This window comes from Delphinapterus leucas, chromosome 12, assembly GCF_059928025.1.
Source record: "Delphinapterus leucas isolate spDelLeu-1000000601 "Yukka" chromosome 12, BTC_Dleu_Yukka2, whole genome shotgun sequence".
Lineage (NCBI taxonomy): Eukaryota > Metazoa > Chordata > Mammalia > Artiodactyla > Monodontidae > Delphinapterus > Delphinapterus leucas.
Genome location: NC_143140.1, coordinates 29,086,172 through 29,100,123, shown reverse-complemented (window position 1 = coordinate 29,100,123; position 13,952 = coordinate 29,086,172). Strand labels below are relative to the sequence as shown.

The window sequence follows — 13,952 nt, the reverse complement described above, 5'->3', positions numbered from 1 at the left end:
CTGGGGAACAGTTTAGTTGGGTCGTTCTGGCTCAGTGTCTCTCATGAGGTCGCTGTCACGCTGTGGGCCAGGGCTGCCGTCACCTCGAGGCTCCACTTCCAGGCTTACTCTTGTGGTTGATGGCAGGCCTCAGTTCTTTGCTGATTGTTGGCCTGAGGCCTCCATTCCTTGCCTTGCAGGCCTGGGTGGGGAGGAAAAACTTGCACCCACTGTGTTTAGTGTTTGGGAGTTTGCAGATTAAACTGAGGAAAGAAGAGGAAAAAAGTTTATTCATAATGCCTGTGGGAGTGCACAAAAGAAGTGATGTGCTAAATGACTAAAGTTAGGGGTATATATATATATATACATACATACATACACACACACCTAACTTAATAGGGGAAAGGGAATGGAGACAGAAGGCTTCTGTGGGAAGAAAAATGGGTTACTTTAGGAGAACCTATGTTTAGGATAACAACAGGAGAGAAGAAAGTTTATGATAATCTGATAATCTTTGTTATGCTGGTGTGATTGATCTTTTCCATCTTCTTCCTGGCTGTAAAATTCCCCCAGAGAGGGGTTTTAAGATAGTTTCACTCTCAGTCTCCTTCCTGGGAGTGAAGCTGCTCCAAAGAGGTGATTTATGGTGGCCTCATTCCCAGAAGTTTCTGCTTTTAGTCAAATAAGGGAAGCTCTGGGAACACTTCTTTCTGCATCTCTTGAATCTCAAACATCTTCAGCTTAAAGCAGTCTTCATACTAACTCTGGGGTTCCATGTGGTTCTCCACAGCTGCCTGAATGTCCTTACTACATGGCAGCCAGCTTCCCCCAGAGCAAGTGATCCAAGATATTTCAAGATATCCAGGATGGAAGTAGTAGTCTTTTTATAATCTAAGCTAATCTCAAAAGTTATTTACAGTCATTTCTGCCATATTCTATTTGTTGGGAGTGAGATACAAATCCAGCCCACACTCAAGGGGAGGGAAATTTAGCTCCACCTCTTAAAAGGAAGAGTATCAAAGAGTTTGGGGACTTGTGGACATATTTCGAAAACCACCAGATGGCTTTATACTTAAAAAAAAAAAATCTAACTTTGTTATTTTGATAGTGTCTTAGGAGGAAAAGGAGCCATACTGGATCATTGTATTCCATTGTATGAATGCACCATATATATATATATTTTTTTGTGGTACGTGGGCCTCTCACTGTTGTGGCCTCTCCCGTTGCGGAGCACAGGCTCCGGACGCGCAGGCCCAGCGGCCATGGCTCATGGGCCCAGCCGCTCCGCGGCATGTGGGATCTTCCCGGACCGGGGCATGAACCTGTGTCCCCTGCATTGGCAGGCGGACTCTCAACCACTGCGCCACCAGGGAATCATAATTTGAGAATTCCTGTGTGGTTGAAAATTTAAATTGTTTTGAAATTTTTGCTTTTATAACAAACAGTACTGTGATAATATTATTCTAGGTAACTTTTTTCATATGAGTAATTATTACCTGTTAGTTCATTATAACCACTTATTGCTCTATTCTGTATGCTCTAGAATGCATTTGTGGGAATACACTCACATATATATTTTTTTAATGTGGACCTTTTTTTTAAGTCTTTATTAAATTTGTTACAATATTGATTCTGTTTTTATGTTTTGTTCTTTTGGCCACAAGGCGTGTGGGATTTTAGTTCCCCAACCAGGGATCGAACCCACACCCCCCCGTTGGAAGGCAAAGTTTTAAACACTGGACTGCCAGGGAAATCCCTACACTCACATATTTTAAAGTAAATTATTAAATATTTTTGTAGCGTTTTCTGCAGTGATATTTAAGGCCCATGTTTTGAACTAGTATTTTTGTGTGTGTGTGGTACGCGGGCCTCTCACTGTTGTGGCCTCTCCCATTGCGGAGCACAGGCTCCGGACATGCAGGCTCAGCGGCCATGGCTCACGGACCCAGCCGCTCCCTGGCATGTGGGATCTTCCTGGACCGGGGCACGAACCTGTGTCCCCTGCATTGGCAGGCGTACTCTCAACCACTGCACCACCAGGGAAGCCCTTGAACTAGTATTTTTAATGATTTTTTAAACAGATTCATCACCAAAAAGTTTTTTTCCAGTCACTTTTGGTTTAGTTTTGGCATTTTATGACTGCACTAGATGGCAGCAGAGGACCAGCTTTAATTCAGGCTGTTTTTGTGATGCAGTAGAATTCTGTTACCCAATTCATTGTACATCTAATACATCCCAAAATACTAGTTTGGGATTATTCAGAATTTAGTGAGGATTAGTGGGATCATGTATACAACACTACTGAAAGCATAGCAGTTTTGATAATGTTGCCATGTTCTTTTGTGCATTGCATATGAATTATATGACTATGTCATTTTGGACCTATTTTTGTAAAAACGATTTTGCCACATTAAAGTCTCTGAAAGTGTTTTGTTTGCTTCAGGAAACTGATGTTCTTATGTTGGAATATCAGAAAATGAAAGAATGATTTGAAGATTCTCTCTTATCTCATATGGGTTTTGCTCTCAGTTGTTCATGTTGGGAGCAAAGGAGTCTATAGAAAAACTTTGTGTTGGAATGTAACTCTTCTGTTTTAGATAGTGAAATTTTGTTCATAAGGGAAAACAGTCGTTGGACTTGTACACGGTATATGAAGAATAGCAATTTTGATATATATGCTCCAATTATATTTTGGGAAAGAAATTTCTATAACTACATGCTTTTGTTTTTTAAAATTATACATCATATAGTATCTTTACTTTCTTTAGGAACTATATTCAGTGTTTGCATGTAATCTGATTCCCAAAAGGCATTAGTATCTGTGAACTTAGGTAAAGAAATTGAAAATGAGTAATTCTGACAGCTCTTTTTAAAATTGTAAGATCTGGTTTGAAGATTTTTTTTTTCTATTATTTATTTATTTTTTTGCCGTACGCGGGCCTCTCACTGTTGTGGCCTCTCCCGTTGTGGAGTACAGGCTGCAGACGCGCAGGCTCAGCGGCCATGGCTCACAGGCCTAGCCGCTCTGCGGCATGTGGGATCTTCCTGGACCGGGGCATGAGCCCGTGTCCCCTGCATCGGCAGGCGGACTCTCAACCACTGCGCCACCAGGGAAGCCCTGGTTTGAAGATTTTATATGCAGCCCATCTTAGAACAGTATGTTCCTGGCTTTCAGCCCAGCTCTGCTGTTGGCTGCTGTTTTTGTGGGCAGGTGAGCCTTTCTGGACAAATTTTACTTTCGTAACATCTTAGACTTCAGAAAATTTAATTTTTAAAATATTTTTGCCTGGGCAGAGAACTAAATTGTCTCCCCATGAATTATTTAAAAATGGCTTTTAAGCCTTTTAAGTGTTATATTAGCCTGATAAAATGTAAATGTAGCTAGAGGCACAGAATACAGTATATATAATGAGAACAAATAAAATTGCTCCTTAAATTGTAAACTTTAAGCAACTGCACATTGAATCGACTCTGTGATCTGGCCTTGGTAGTTGCCTTAATACGACGAGTCCATATTATATTTAATTTTGTAATCTCAGAGGTTAGGTACTGTATTTAGTATTTAGCTGTTGACATTGTTGCATCTAGACTTTTCCCCAGTAATTTTATGTGAACATGAACAAAGACCAGTGGAAACCAGTTAATTTCTAATAGTGTGATTTATTAAACATTTTGTACTAATAAATTGGGAAATTAAGTCACTTAAAACATTTGGTGCATTTAGATATAATTTTATGTACTTATATTTCCCTATGTGCATAAAGCAATATTAAATAAAATCAAGCATCTTCGTGTTATGCATCTTCTACATGTGTTTTTAATTATCTTTCTTAAAAGTAACCTAGTGGTGCTATTAGTCTATTTATACATTTAAAATAAATAATGGGGTTTTTATAGTAAAATATGTATGGTAAAGTATAATATCTGTGTTAAACATAAAATTATTTCAAGTTTCTTGTAGATTAGGTCTTTCCCTTTCAGTAAAATAATTAAGAAAAAGATTCATTGTTATATAGAAGAATTAAGATACACACAAAAGATGTTGCTTGTTTTATAAAATTTCTAATTTTTGACAAGTTTTAAATGGTAGCTGTTCTGATGATGTACTTGGAGCCACCAAATTAAGTATCTTAGTGTATGGTCAATTTCTTTTTTTCTTTTTTTTTTGTGGTCAATTTCAATAGCAAAGTTTTGAGAGGAAAATTAGTTTGTACCTATTTTATTTTATTTTTAGTATATTTTAAGATTGTCTAATTTTTTTTTTTTTTTTTTTAATTTGGGAGTATATCTAACTCCAAAGTTTTCAGGTAAGAGGGATTGTGAGCCTATGTTAGGTATTCTGCATAGTCAGTAGAATCATGGACATATAAAGGTAATAATGTAATAAAATTCTAAAAAACAAAGATACTTAAGTATGTTAGCTTATAAAACAGGTCTTTTTTGAGAAGCAGTATAGTATAGTGGTTAAGAGCTTGGGTATTGAAACTAGACTACCTGGGTTCAAATCCTGAAGTTCCCATACTTACTAGTCATGTGACCTTAGGAAAGTTATACAGCCCCTGTAACTCCCAACCTGCCCATCTGAAAAATAGGGATAACAATAATAACTACCTCCTAGATGTTATAGGATTAAGTAATTCCATCTAAAGCATTTAGAATAATGCTTAACATGTAGGAAGTGCTTGGTAAGTGTTGTTGATAGTTACACCTTCTACCAACTTAATAGATTCATTAAAATAAAATAAACCGAACTCTAACTTTCTAAAGAGAAATTCCATAGTCATGGTAAAGTCCTATTTTTAAACTTTGAACCTATTTATAAAAAGAAAATTTAAGACATGTTTCATGCCCTTAAATGGGTGAAAATCTAATTGTGATATTAAAATGGGAATACATGAGAGAACAATGTGAAATATAATTTCCTATAAATGATGTGACATAGACTCTGGAACGTAGGCATTCTTAGGAGGAAGATGACTAGTGGAGAGTGAGTAACATGGGCAAGAGGAGTAGCACGAAGTCATGAAGCGGAAACAGCCTGTCTGAGCTAGACTGACCTAATAGTTGCTGTCAATCCAGAGTCTTTGTTAAGTTCTAGCCACTGGGCAGTACGGTGCTTGGACTAAGGAAGACAATTATTGTACTGGTGGCTGGTGAAACTGTTAGTATATATTTTTAAACATGTCAAGAGTTTTAAGGATTTCTGAGCCATGAGTTTTTGATTTAAATTTTGACTGTTACACCAACTCCTACTTCTTCTTGAGTTGTTGTTAGGAAGTTGTAAGGTGGGAGATCCTTTACCTCAATCGTCTTGAAGTTGAAGGCCGCTTGGGACTGCTGCATCAGTAGGTTAGCCCAGTGGCCTTTGAGGTACTTAGAAGAGCTGTTTTTTTGGAATACAGAGTATGGCAAGAGAGTGTTTTTCGTAGCGATACAGAAGGCAGGGAAGTGAACACTTGAGGAATAGTTGCTGTGGAAGGGGAAGCAGCCAACCTACTTCTGTGACTGGAGGCAGAAAGAGGTAATGTCACAGAGAGCCAGCCAACCGAGACTCCTCAAGGGGGTTTCCTGACAGGAGGCACAGGAAGCCCCTATAGCAACACTTGTTTTTTTTTTAAAGGGGTGGTTTTTGTTTTTTTTTTTTGTTTTATAAAAATTAATTAATGTATTTATTTTTGGCTGCGTTGGGTCTTTGTTGCTGAGTGCGGGCTTTCTTTTTAGTTGGCGACGAGTGGGGGCTACTCTTCGTTGCAGTGCGCGGGCTTCTCATTGCGGTGGCTTCTCTTGTTGCTGAGCGTGGGCTTTAGGCGCAAGGGCTTCAGTAGTTGTGGCACATGGGCTCAGTAGTTGTGGCACACAGGCTCTAGAGCGCAGGCTCAGTAGTTGTGGTGCACGGGCTTAGTTGCTCCGTGGCATGTGGGATCTTCCTGGACCAGGGCTCAAACCCGTGTTCCCTACATCGGCAGGCGGATTCTTAACCACTGCACCACCAGGGAAGCCCCTATAGCAACACTTTTTTTCTCATTTTCAGTTATGCTCAAGGACGATTAAGTGAACCTTTTTGGGGACCTTTGTGAAAGCTTTTATTGAAAGTAGGTTATATTGGCATTCATTCAGCTAGTGTAGGCAACAGTGAGTTTCAAAAGTTGCAAAATGTAAAATGTGAAAACTAGAAGACTGGGATTGGAACTAACTTGTATCTTGCTTAGTCTTCTTTCTCTTCTCTTTTTAATCCTCTGCTCCTTTTACCCTAGTCAGTATCAAAACAATATTTCTGTAACTAAGAAGAGAGGGAAAATCTACTGACTATAACTTTTGAACAGGCATTTTAGTGGAAGCTCTTTTTTTTCATGTTTCTAAAAATTTTAATTTATTTCGGCTTCTGTTGTTTGACTTTTCTCTATTCCTTTGCAATTTGAGTATTAAGGATGGTTAGAGGTTATTTAATCCAGTGCTTTTCAATTTAATGTGCATATGAATCGCCTGGGGATCTTGTTAAAATGTAAGTCTGATTCAGTGAGTCTGGGATGGGGCCCAAGATTCTGCATTTTTAACAAGTTCCCAGGTGATGCCAGTGCTACTGGTCCAAGGACCACACTTTAAGTAGCAAGAATCTATTCCAGTTTCTCAGGATGAGGATACCAGAGAGACCATGTTTGTTCAATGGCCTATACCTAATTAGCAGTTGTGGGCTTGAATTTTTTTTTTTTTTTTGGCCATGGCACTTGGCATGTGGGATCTTAGTTCCCAACCAGGGATCTAGTCCTCACCACCTGCAGTGGAAGCGCGGAGTGTTAACCACTGGACCGCCAGGGTAGTCCCTTGTATTTTTTAATGTGACGAAAAGCCATATTTCTGAGCATAAGGAAATAGTTACAAACCAAGAGAAATCCTCCTGTCCCCCTAATTAGATGGAACTCATTTAGCCAGTGTTATTCAGTTTGAATCTTTAAGATGTAGCTTAAGATTTTTCTCTTGCTAACCTTATCACTTTTGAGGATTTGAAGCGATTGATTTATCCAACTGTGTCTGTATTCAGTTATGGTTTTAGAGTTCTTGGATTTTGGACTTTAGGTGACCATTAAGAAAAACATTTAAATGAAATTAGAAGATATTAAAAAATATCTATATTGTATTCAAACCGAGTCTTTGAGGTAGAAGCATCTTGCTGTAGAAGGGTAAATCGTTATGTTTTATTTATGTAAGTTGACTATTAACCTATACTTTATTTTCAGACAGTTACGAACGGGTGAAGGTAATATAACCAGATAGGTTTGTGTCTTTGGTAGTGCCTGTATGAATACTTTTTGTTCTCACTTGCATTTGAATCTAGCCTGGTTTTTCTTGTGCCTTAAGTGCTGTTTGGGTTTGTCGCAGGGCTGGAGGTGGGATATATGTGTGTGTGTGCACCTGTGTGTGTACACACTACTTGGGTGAAGTGGCACTACATCGTAAGAACCCTTCCAGCCCTTTAAGAGTCCATAATTCTCTAATTCTTTGTAGATTGGTGGAAAGGAGGAGGGAACATACTCTAGCCCACAGAAGTGGCACTTAGCAAGATGCATATTGCTGGTAGCAAATAATTCAGTCCTGATTTGACAGTTCTTTTCACTAGTTGAAAGGTATGCTTTTATATTCTACTTCTTGCATTTCCCTAAACTCTGTTAATTAGTTGATCTTATAAACTTGTACATAGAAAGGGACTTGATCAGCTACTCTAACTGTTATGATAATTCTTATGTTTCTTTTAAGCTGCTAAGGGAAATATGAACCCATGTAGATTTAATGTATTATAGATACACACACACACATACACACACTTTAAATTTGGCCGTACTGTGCGGCTTGTGGAATCTTAGTTCCCCGCCAGGGAATGAACCCGTGCCCTCAGCAGTGAAAGTGAGGAGTCCTAACCACTGAACCGTCAGGGAATTCCCTTAATTATAATTTTATTTAAATTATCCTTTTACTAATTTTTATATAATGAACTAGATTGTGGGACAAAAACATGGTAATTTTCCATTATGTACAATACCTTTTGGAGTAATTGTGTATTTATATATACTATTATTGTTAGTAAATCTTAAGAAGCTGTTTCAGTACATTGGAATATTTTAGGCTCAGGTTTGTTTTTATCATTTTAGTGTTTAGGAAACAGTTTCCTAGACAGATTGAGAGATCCACCTGATTCAGGTTCTTTGATTTGAGCTCTTTGAGTTATTGCTCACTCAGGTAGTGCAGCTTCTGATTTTACAAAATTGTCTTGGGTTACAGCTCTTCATAGAAAAAAGAAATAAGGAACTACTTACTGTAGTTCTTGCCTGCTTTTGTGTAAAGATGCATATAAGCTTGAGTTTGTGGGCTGTGGGTAACCTTCACAGGGAATTACCTATGGTTTACTTTTCTGCACTTCAAAATTTTTGGTTCACTCATCTCTTTTTCCTCTCTGTTCAGAAGAGATGTCCTCTTCTTCCCTGCCTACAGGAAATGAATCCTTTCTGTCTTATCCAGACTTTGTTTATTAATGACCTTGACTCTTTTTTGGATTGTGTAAAGTAGTAGTCATAGTATTAATAACAATGATATCCAGCCTTAATTAAGTACTTACTATGTGCCCTGGACATAGTATAACAATAGCTTACATTTTATTACCATGTGCCAGGTACTGTTCTGTATTCTTCATATATTAATTCACTTAATTCTTTTTCTTTTTCTTTTTTTTATGGTGGTAAAATACCCATAAGATAAAATTTACCATCTTAACTATTTTTAAGTATATAGTTCAGTGGTATTAAATACATTCATAATGTGTGCAAACATCACTGCCATTCATGTCCAGAACTCTTTTCATCTTGCAAAACTAAAACTCTATACCCTTTAAATGATAATTCCCCAGTTCTCCCAGCCCCTGGTAACCATCCGTTCTACTTTTGGTCTCTCTGATTTCTCACTACTCTAGGTACCTCGTATAGGTAGAATCATACAGTAGTTATCTTTTTGTAACTGGCTTACTTCACTTAGCATAATGTCCTCAAGGTTCATTTGTACTGTAGCATACTTCAGAATTTCCCTCATTTTTTAGGGCTGAATAATATTCCATTTAATATATATACCACATTTTACTTATACATTTGTCTGTCAGTGGGCACTTGGGTTGCTTCTACACTGTTGCTGTTGTGGATAATGCTGCTTTGAACCTGGGGGTACTAACTTGTTTAATTCTTGCAACCAGCTTAGGAGGTGGAGACTTTGGATGAGGAAACTGCATCTTAGAATAGTCAAGCGATTTGTGCAAAATCACACAGCTAGGAAGAGCCTGTCTGGGATGAATGTTTTAACCTCCATAGTGGACTCCCGCATATCTTTCTATGTTGGTGCCTTCTGTTTTGCCTATAGATGTCTTCCCCCCTATTTACTATATATTAATATATAATTAATGGTATGTAATAAAATACCTCTATAACTAATGTTCACTAATGAACAACATATAGTATATTACTTTATCTTTTAACATGTGTTGCATTTTAGCTGTAATTCAGCTCAATTAAAAGTAACGTTGAAATTCCTTGAAGTGAACTTTAAGGCTCCCGCTTGCTCCCCGTATGCTTCTCTTCTACCGGAGGCAATTCTTTTTTGTACATATTAGATTTATAATTTTTAGAAAACTTGGAGTGATAGAGTGATTTGAATAGGACCTGTTATTTAGAGTATAAGAGATTTCATGAAAGGGAGTTTTGAGTAAGAGTTTGAAGATTATGTATTTTAGGGCAAGGTATAGTTTTACACATACATAGGCTTAGCAGTAGGCATGTACACATTTCTGAGCAGTGGAGGATGGCAAAATGAGAAAGGGATAAGACAATTGCACTTCTGAAGTTAGAGCATATACCTAGGGACTTCCCTGGTGGTGCAGTGGTTAAGAATCCGCCTGCCAATGCAGGGGACATGGGTTCGAGCCCTGGTCTGGGAAAAGCCCACATGCCAAGGAGCAACTAACCCTGCGTGCCACAACTACTGAAGCCCTTGCGCCTAGAGCCCATGCTCTGCAACAAAGAGAAGTCACCTCAATGAGCAGCCCATGCACTGTGATGAAGAGTAGTCCCTGCTCAACGCAACTAGAGAAAGCCTGCATGCAGCAAAGAAGACCCAACCCAGCCAAAAAATAAATAAATAAATATATTAAAAAAAAAATAAAGCATATACTTAGGAGTTGGACAGTTAGAATCATGTTATAATATTTGATGAGATTTTTGGTTACAGATGCCTGCCTATTTTTTAGTGGTCTAGATGGCAAGCACTGATTGAATCTGGTGTTACAGGCTCTGGAACTGGAATTTTTTTCCCAAAGCCCATAATGATAGCACTGGTACCATTCATACTTCATGAAAACAAAGTAAGAAAATTAAATTTTTAAATTGTTGAGTGGTTTGGAAGCAATTTACTCTAAATCTTATTATATACTTGATTATTTGTATTACGTATCATTAATTCTGTGGAATGGGAGGGAGGACTCTAGAAGCTGATACTGGGCCCTACACCTGCCAGATTCTTTTAGAGTTGATTTTTAAGCTTGCACAGACTAAATCTTGCTGGTTGAAGGGGTTTCTTGAAACAGAAACATCTATGCTTTAAAATTTTTTACTATCTATTAATAGAAATAGGCATACATGATATTTTAATGAGAAGGCTTGGAGGATTTGGGATTTTTTTTTTTTAAATGGTAGATACCCCTGGGTCTTCAAGATTTATTTGCGATGAACTACCCAAGTTGAAATATAAGTCTTTTGACTGATGATTTTTCCATAGACAAAGTTTACCAAGTACCAAGCTTAAACAAAACTCAGATGAACATAACATAGTGGAAAATTTGCTGTATAAACAACATATAAAATAAAGACGACTATGCTTAAGTAGGAGACAGTTAAGTGTTAGCAAACTGTTCAAATGTTCAGTGGCATGCTTTTGACCTGCCATTTAACGTACAATTAACATTCTAAGATCAGAAGCTGATTAGACAAGTTTGACAATTAAATTTGTGTGGAAGTGAATGGGCTTTGCCGTTTAAAATTAAATAATACACATTGTTTAATTACTGTTGTATGCATATAAGTGATCACATAATAGAATGAAGCTGTGGGCTTAAAGTGAATTTAAGACTATAAAACTTTAATCACATCTGTTTTATAACTTTAAATTGATGTGATATGAAGATTAAAAAGGAGCTAATCGTTTTGAAGAAGTCTGCTCTGCGTATAGAATCAGTAAATCAAGATGATAATACCTGTTAGGTTGGAATCTTTTATAATGTTGAATGAAAATTTTGATAGTTTTTGATGAAGAGAACTGTGTCTTCACAGTTATGTGAAGAATATGTTAGGACTGTGTCTTCATTTCAGTGATTGTTAATAGCAGAAATACATTTTAAAAAGGTTAGGTGGTGGTAGTGTTACTGTTTGTGTGTATGTTCTCTTTAATTTGTTAATGTGAAAATAAGAATGACCTTAATATGAGTTCTTTGAGTTTCTGGGAAGATAAAATAAGGTAAAGCTGTACTTCAGATAGTTTCTGTTTTCAAAGGTTGAAATGTTATTTGTGTCAACTAAACAGATTATAGCATTATGTTTGAAAGTAAAGCTGTGTGTAGGGATTACATTGTTTTATCATCAAATATTGGTCTTTTTGTGGAAGCAGTGTAAGCAGTGATGTTTCAAGTTATCTGAAGTCTTTTTCTGAGATTCCTTAATTTATGTTGGTAGACTTTAGGTTGTGTTTCCATAGAATTGTAGTCTAAATGGTGGTTTGGGTCCCAACCTAGCCTATAAAGCTTGCTTAATTCCTAAGGTAGCTAAATCATTTACTGTGTTTGTCTGCTGTGAAAAGTGACAATATGTACTGTTTCAACACAGGTAACCAAACAAACTATATTGCAACAAATAAAGAAGTTTATAAAAACTCTGTTGGGGAAACGAATTTGATTTTTATAAGATGGGGAGGAGCTACATTGAGAGCATGATGGAGACTGGGGGGGACTTTGTGACACTGATTATTTTGTCTAGGTGGATCAAAAACTCATGACTTTTAATTTTGCTTGATACAGGTGTGTCACTAGCCTCTGGTAGAGCTCTCTTAAGCTCATTAATGGAACTAAGTGAACAAGGTGAGAAGGAGGAAAATGGTTTTTCATTTTTAAAAATTGTGGTAAAATATACATAACATAAATTTCTCTTTTGTTTAACAGTTGAAAGAAATGGGGGAAAAATGGGTTAAAGAGGATGTGGATATACTTTGCAAAAGAGATTACCAGAGATCAAGTTTACTGAGCAGTGAGCTAGTGAGAGAAAAAGGCAAAGTGTGCCTAAAGCCCCATGGGGAAGGAAGAAAGCTGGGGTTCAGCAAGTCAGCGGTTCTTGCATCGTTTCTGGAATAAGGTCTGACAGGCGTTGGTGGGTCGGGGCCAGAGTCTGACCAACTGCTCTTACGTCAGAAAGGTTTATGATTGTATCTGGGGAAGTGGCTCTAAATTGTGAATTTCTTTGCAAGAGATTTTAATATAACTGTATTTCTCTACAATCTTGAGAATTAGGTTTCAGAGGCTGTATACCAGTTCTACTGGGAATAGAAATGAGAGGAAATGTAGCTGGTATAGAAACAGTAGAGGTTTGGCAGTGAATTCTTATGAGAGAAAAGATACAAAGGGAAGGTAGACTCTGGGCTTAACATTGTACACTTATCTCTTTTGAAGGACAGGAAATAGATGGCATATCTCTTGGCATGAATTTATTGTGTAAAGAGCTGGTATCACATAACCATTGGTGTTGAGGATAGTTTGGGGGACATTACAGTGTGGTTCTGTCATGGACACATATAACTTACTTGAATTCAGCAGTATATAGTGGGCAAAATGGGAGAAAAAAGCAACAACCAAACAGCATATCCATTAGCATTGCATCGACTGTAAGCAGTAGAAATCAACTTTGGCTAATGTAAACAAAGGAATATATTGGAAGGCTGGCTCTCAGGAGAACCAGTCTCAGAAAATGGATAGGAATCAAGGGAAGCCAGGCAGCAAGGACCAGAGCCAAGGTCAGGCACAGGAACACTTGGAATAGGAAGCCACCACTGGCACTTGGTGACGGTGCCTCTGCTGTCGCTCCGAATCATTTTTAATCTATTCCTGTGCCTCACTGTCTCTCAAGTTAAAAGTTCTGGGAAGGGAGCATTTGGTTGTCTGACTTAGACCCTATTTCCAGCCTGCTAGAGACAGGGATAGAGAAAATCTGGGCCTTTTGGTTTCCAATGTAAAAATGAAAAGATCCATGTCCGTATCCTGTCTGTCACTTCTCCCCAACAAAACTGAACAGTGACTGCTTCCTCCTCCTGTGCTCCACGGCTCAGCAAATAAAGTGCACTCATTCCTCCTGCCAGAAGCTTGGGAGTCCTCCTCGACTTCTTCTGCCCCTCAGCCCCGTAGCCAGTCAAGAGCACACTATCCTGTCAGTCTGCCTCTTACACGTTTTGAATTTATCCGCTTACCTCTAAGTTATTATTGCCACTGTAGTCCCACTTGGAGTACCATAAAAGCCTCATAATTTCTCTGGTCTACAGATCGGTTCCTATCCTATAGGAGTATACATTATGTGGAGGTGAACTTTGAAAAGTGCAGATCAGATTGTGCTGTTAGTTTGCTAAAAGCCTTTCAGTGGGCTGCTGTTTCTCTACCTGCTCTTCCTCAGCTCCCGTTCCACCCTTTTAAACTGTGATGAGGGACTCCGCAAACTGCATTTCTCCGATTCCCTTGCCAGCTTGCCTCTTGTTGGGTTTTACCATGGGGAGCACGTAGGAATTTGGAAGGTGAGAGAAGCGACTTCTCTTGTTTCTACTTTCTTTACCCCTCCAGCCGCCAGCGACAACTCTTACTCCGTTCCCAGCTTCTTTTGGCACTCCCAGCACCAACCGCACTGCTCCCTCTCAGA

General features: G+C 38.2%; 1 protein-coding gene across 10 annotated transcripts in view; it reads left to right on the top strand.

Moving 5' to 3' along the window:
* The window catches only part of RNGTT (RNA guanylyltransferase and 5'-phosphatase), a 220,065-nt gene that overhangs the window by 44,001 nt on the left and 162,112 nt on the right, over positions 1-13,952 (top strand). The window contains exon 10 of one of the 10 annotated variants that reach the window (XM_089921854.1): positions 12,225-12,375. The exons of the other annotated variants lie outside the window; for them this stretch is intronic. Coding sequence (XP_089777980.1) covers positions 12,225-12,375 — 151 coding nt within the window. The remainder of the gene's footprint in view (positions 1-12,224; positions 12,376-13,952) is intronic. 10 annotated transcript variants of the gene reach the window in all.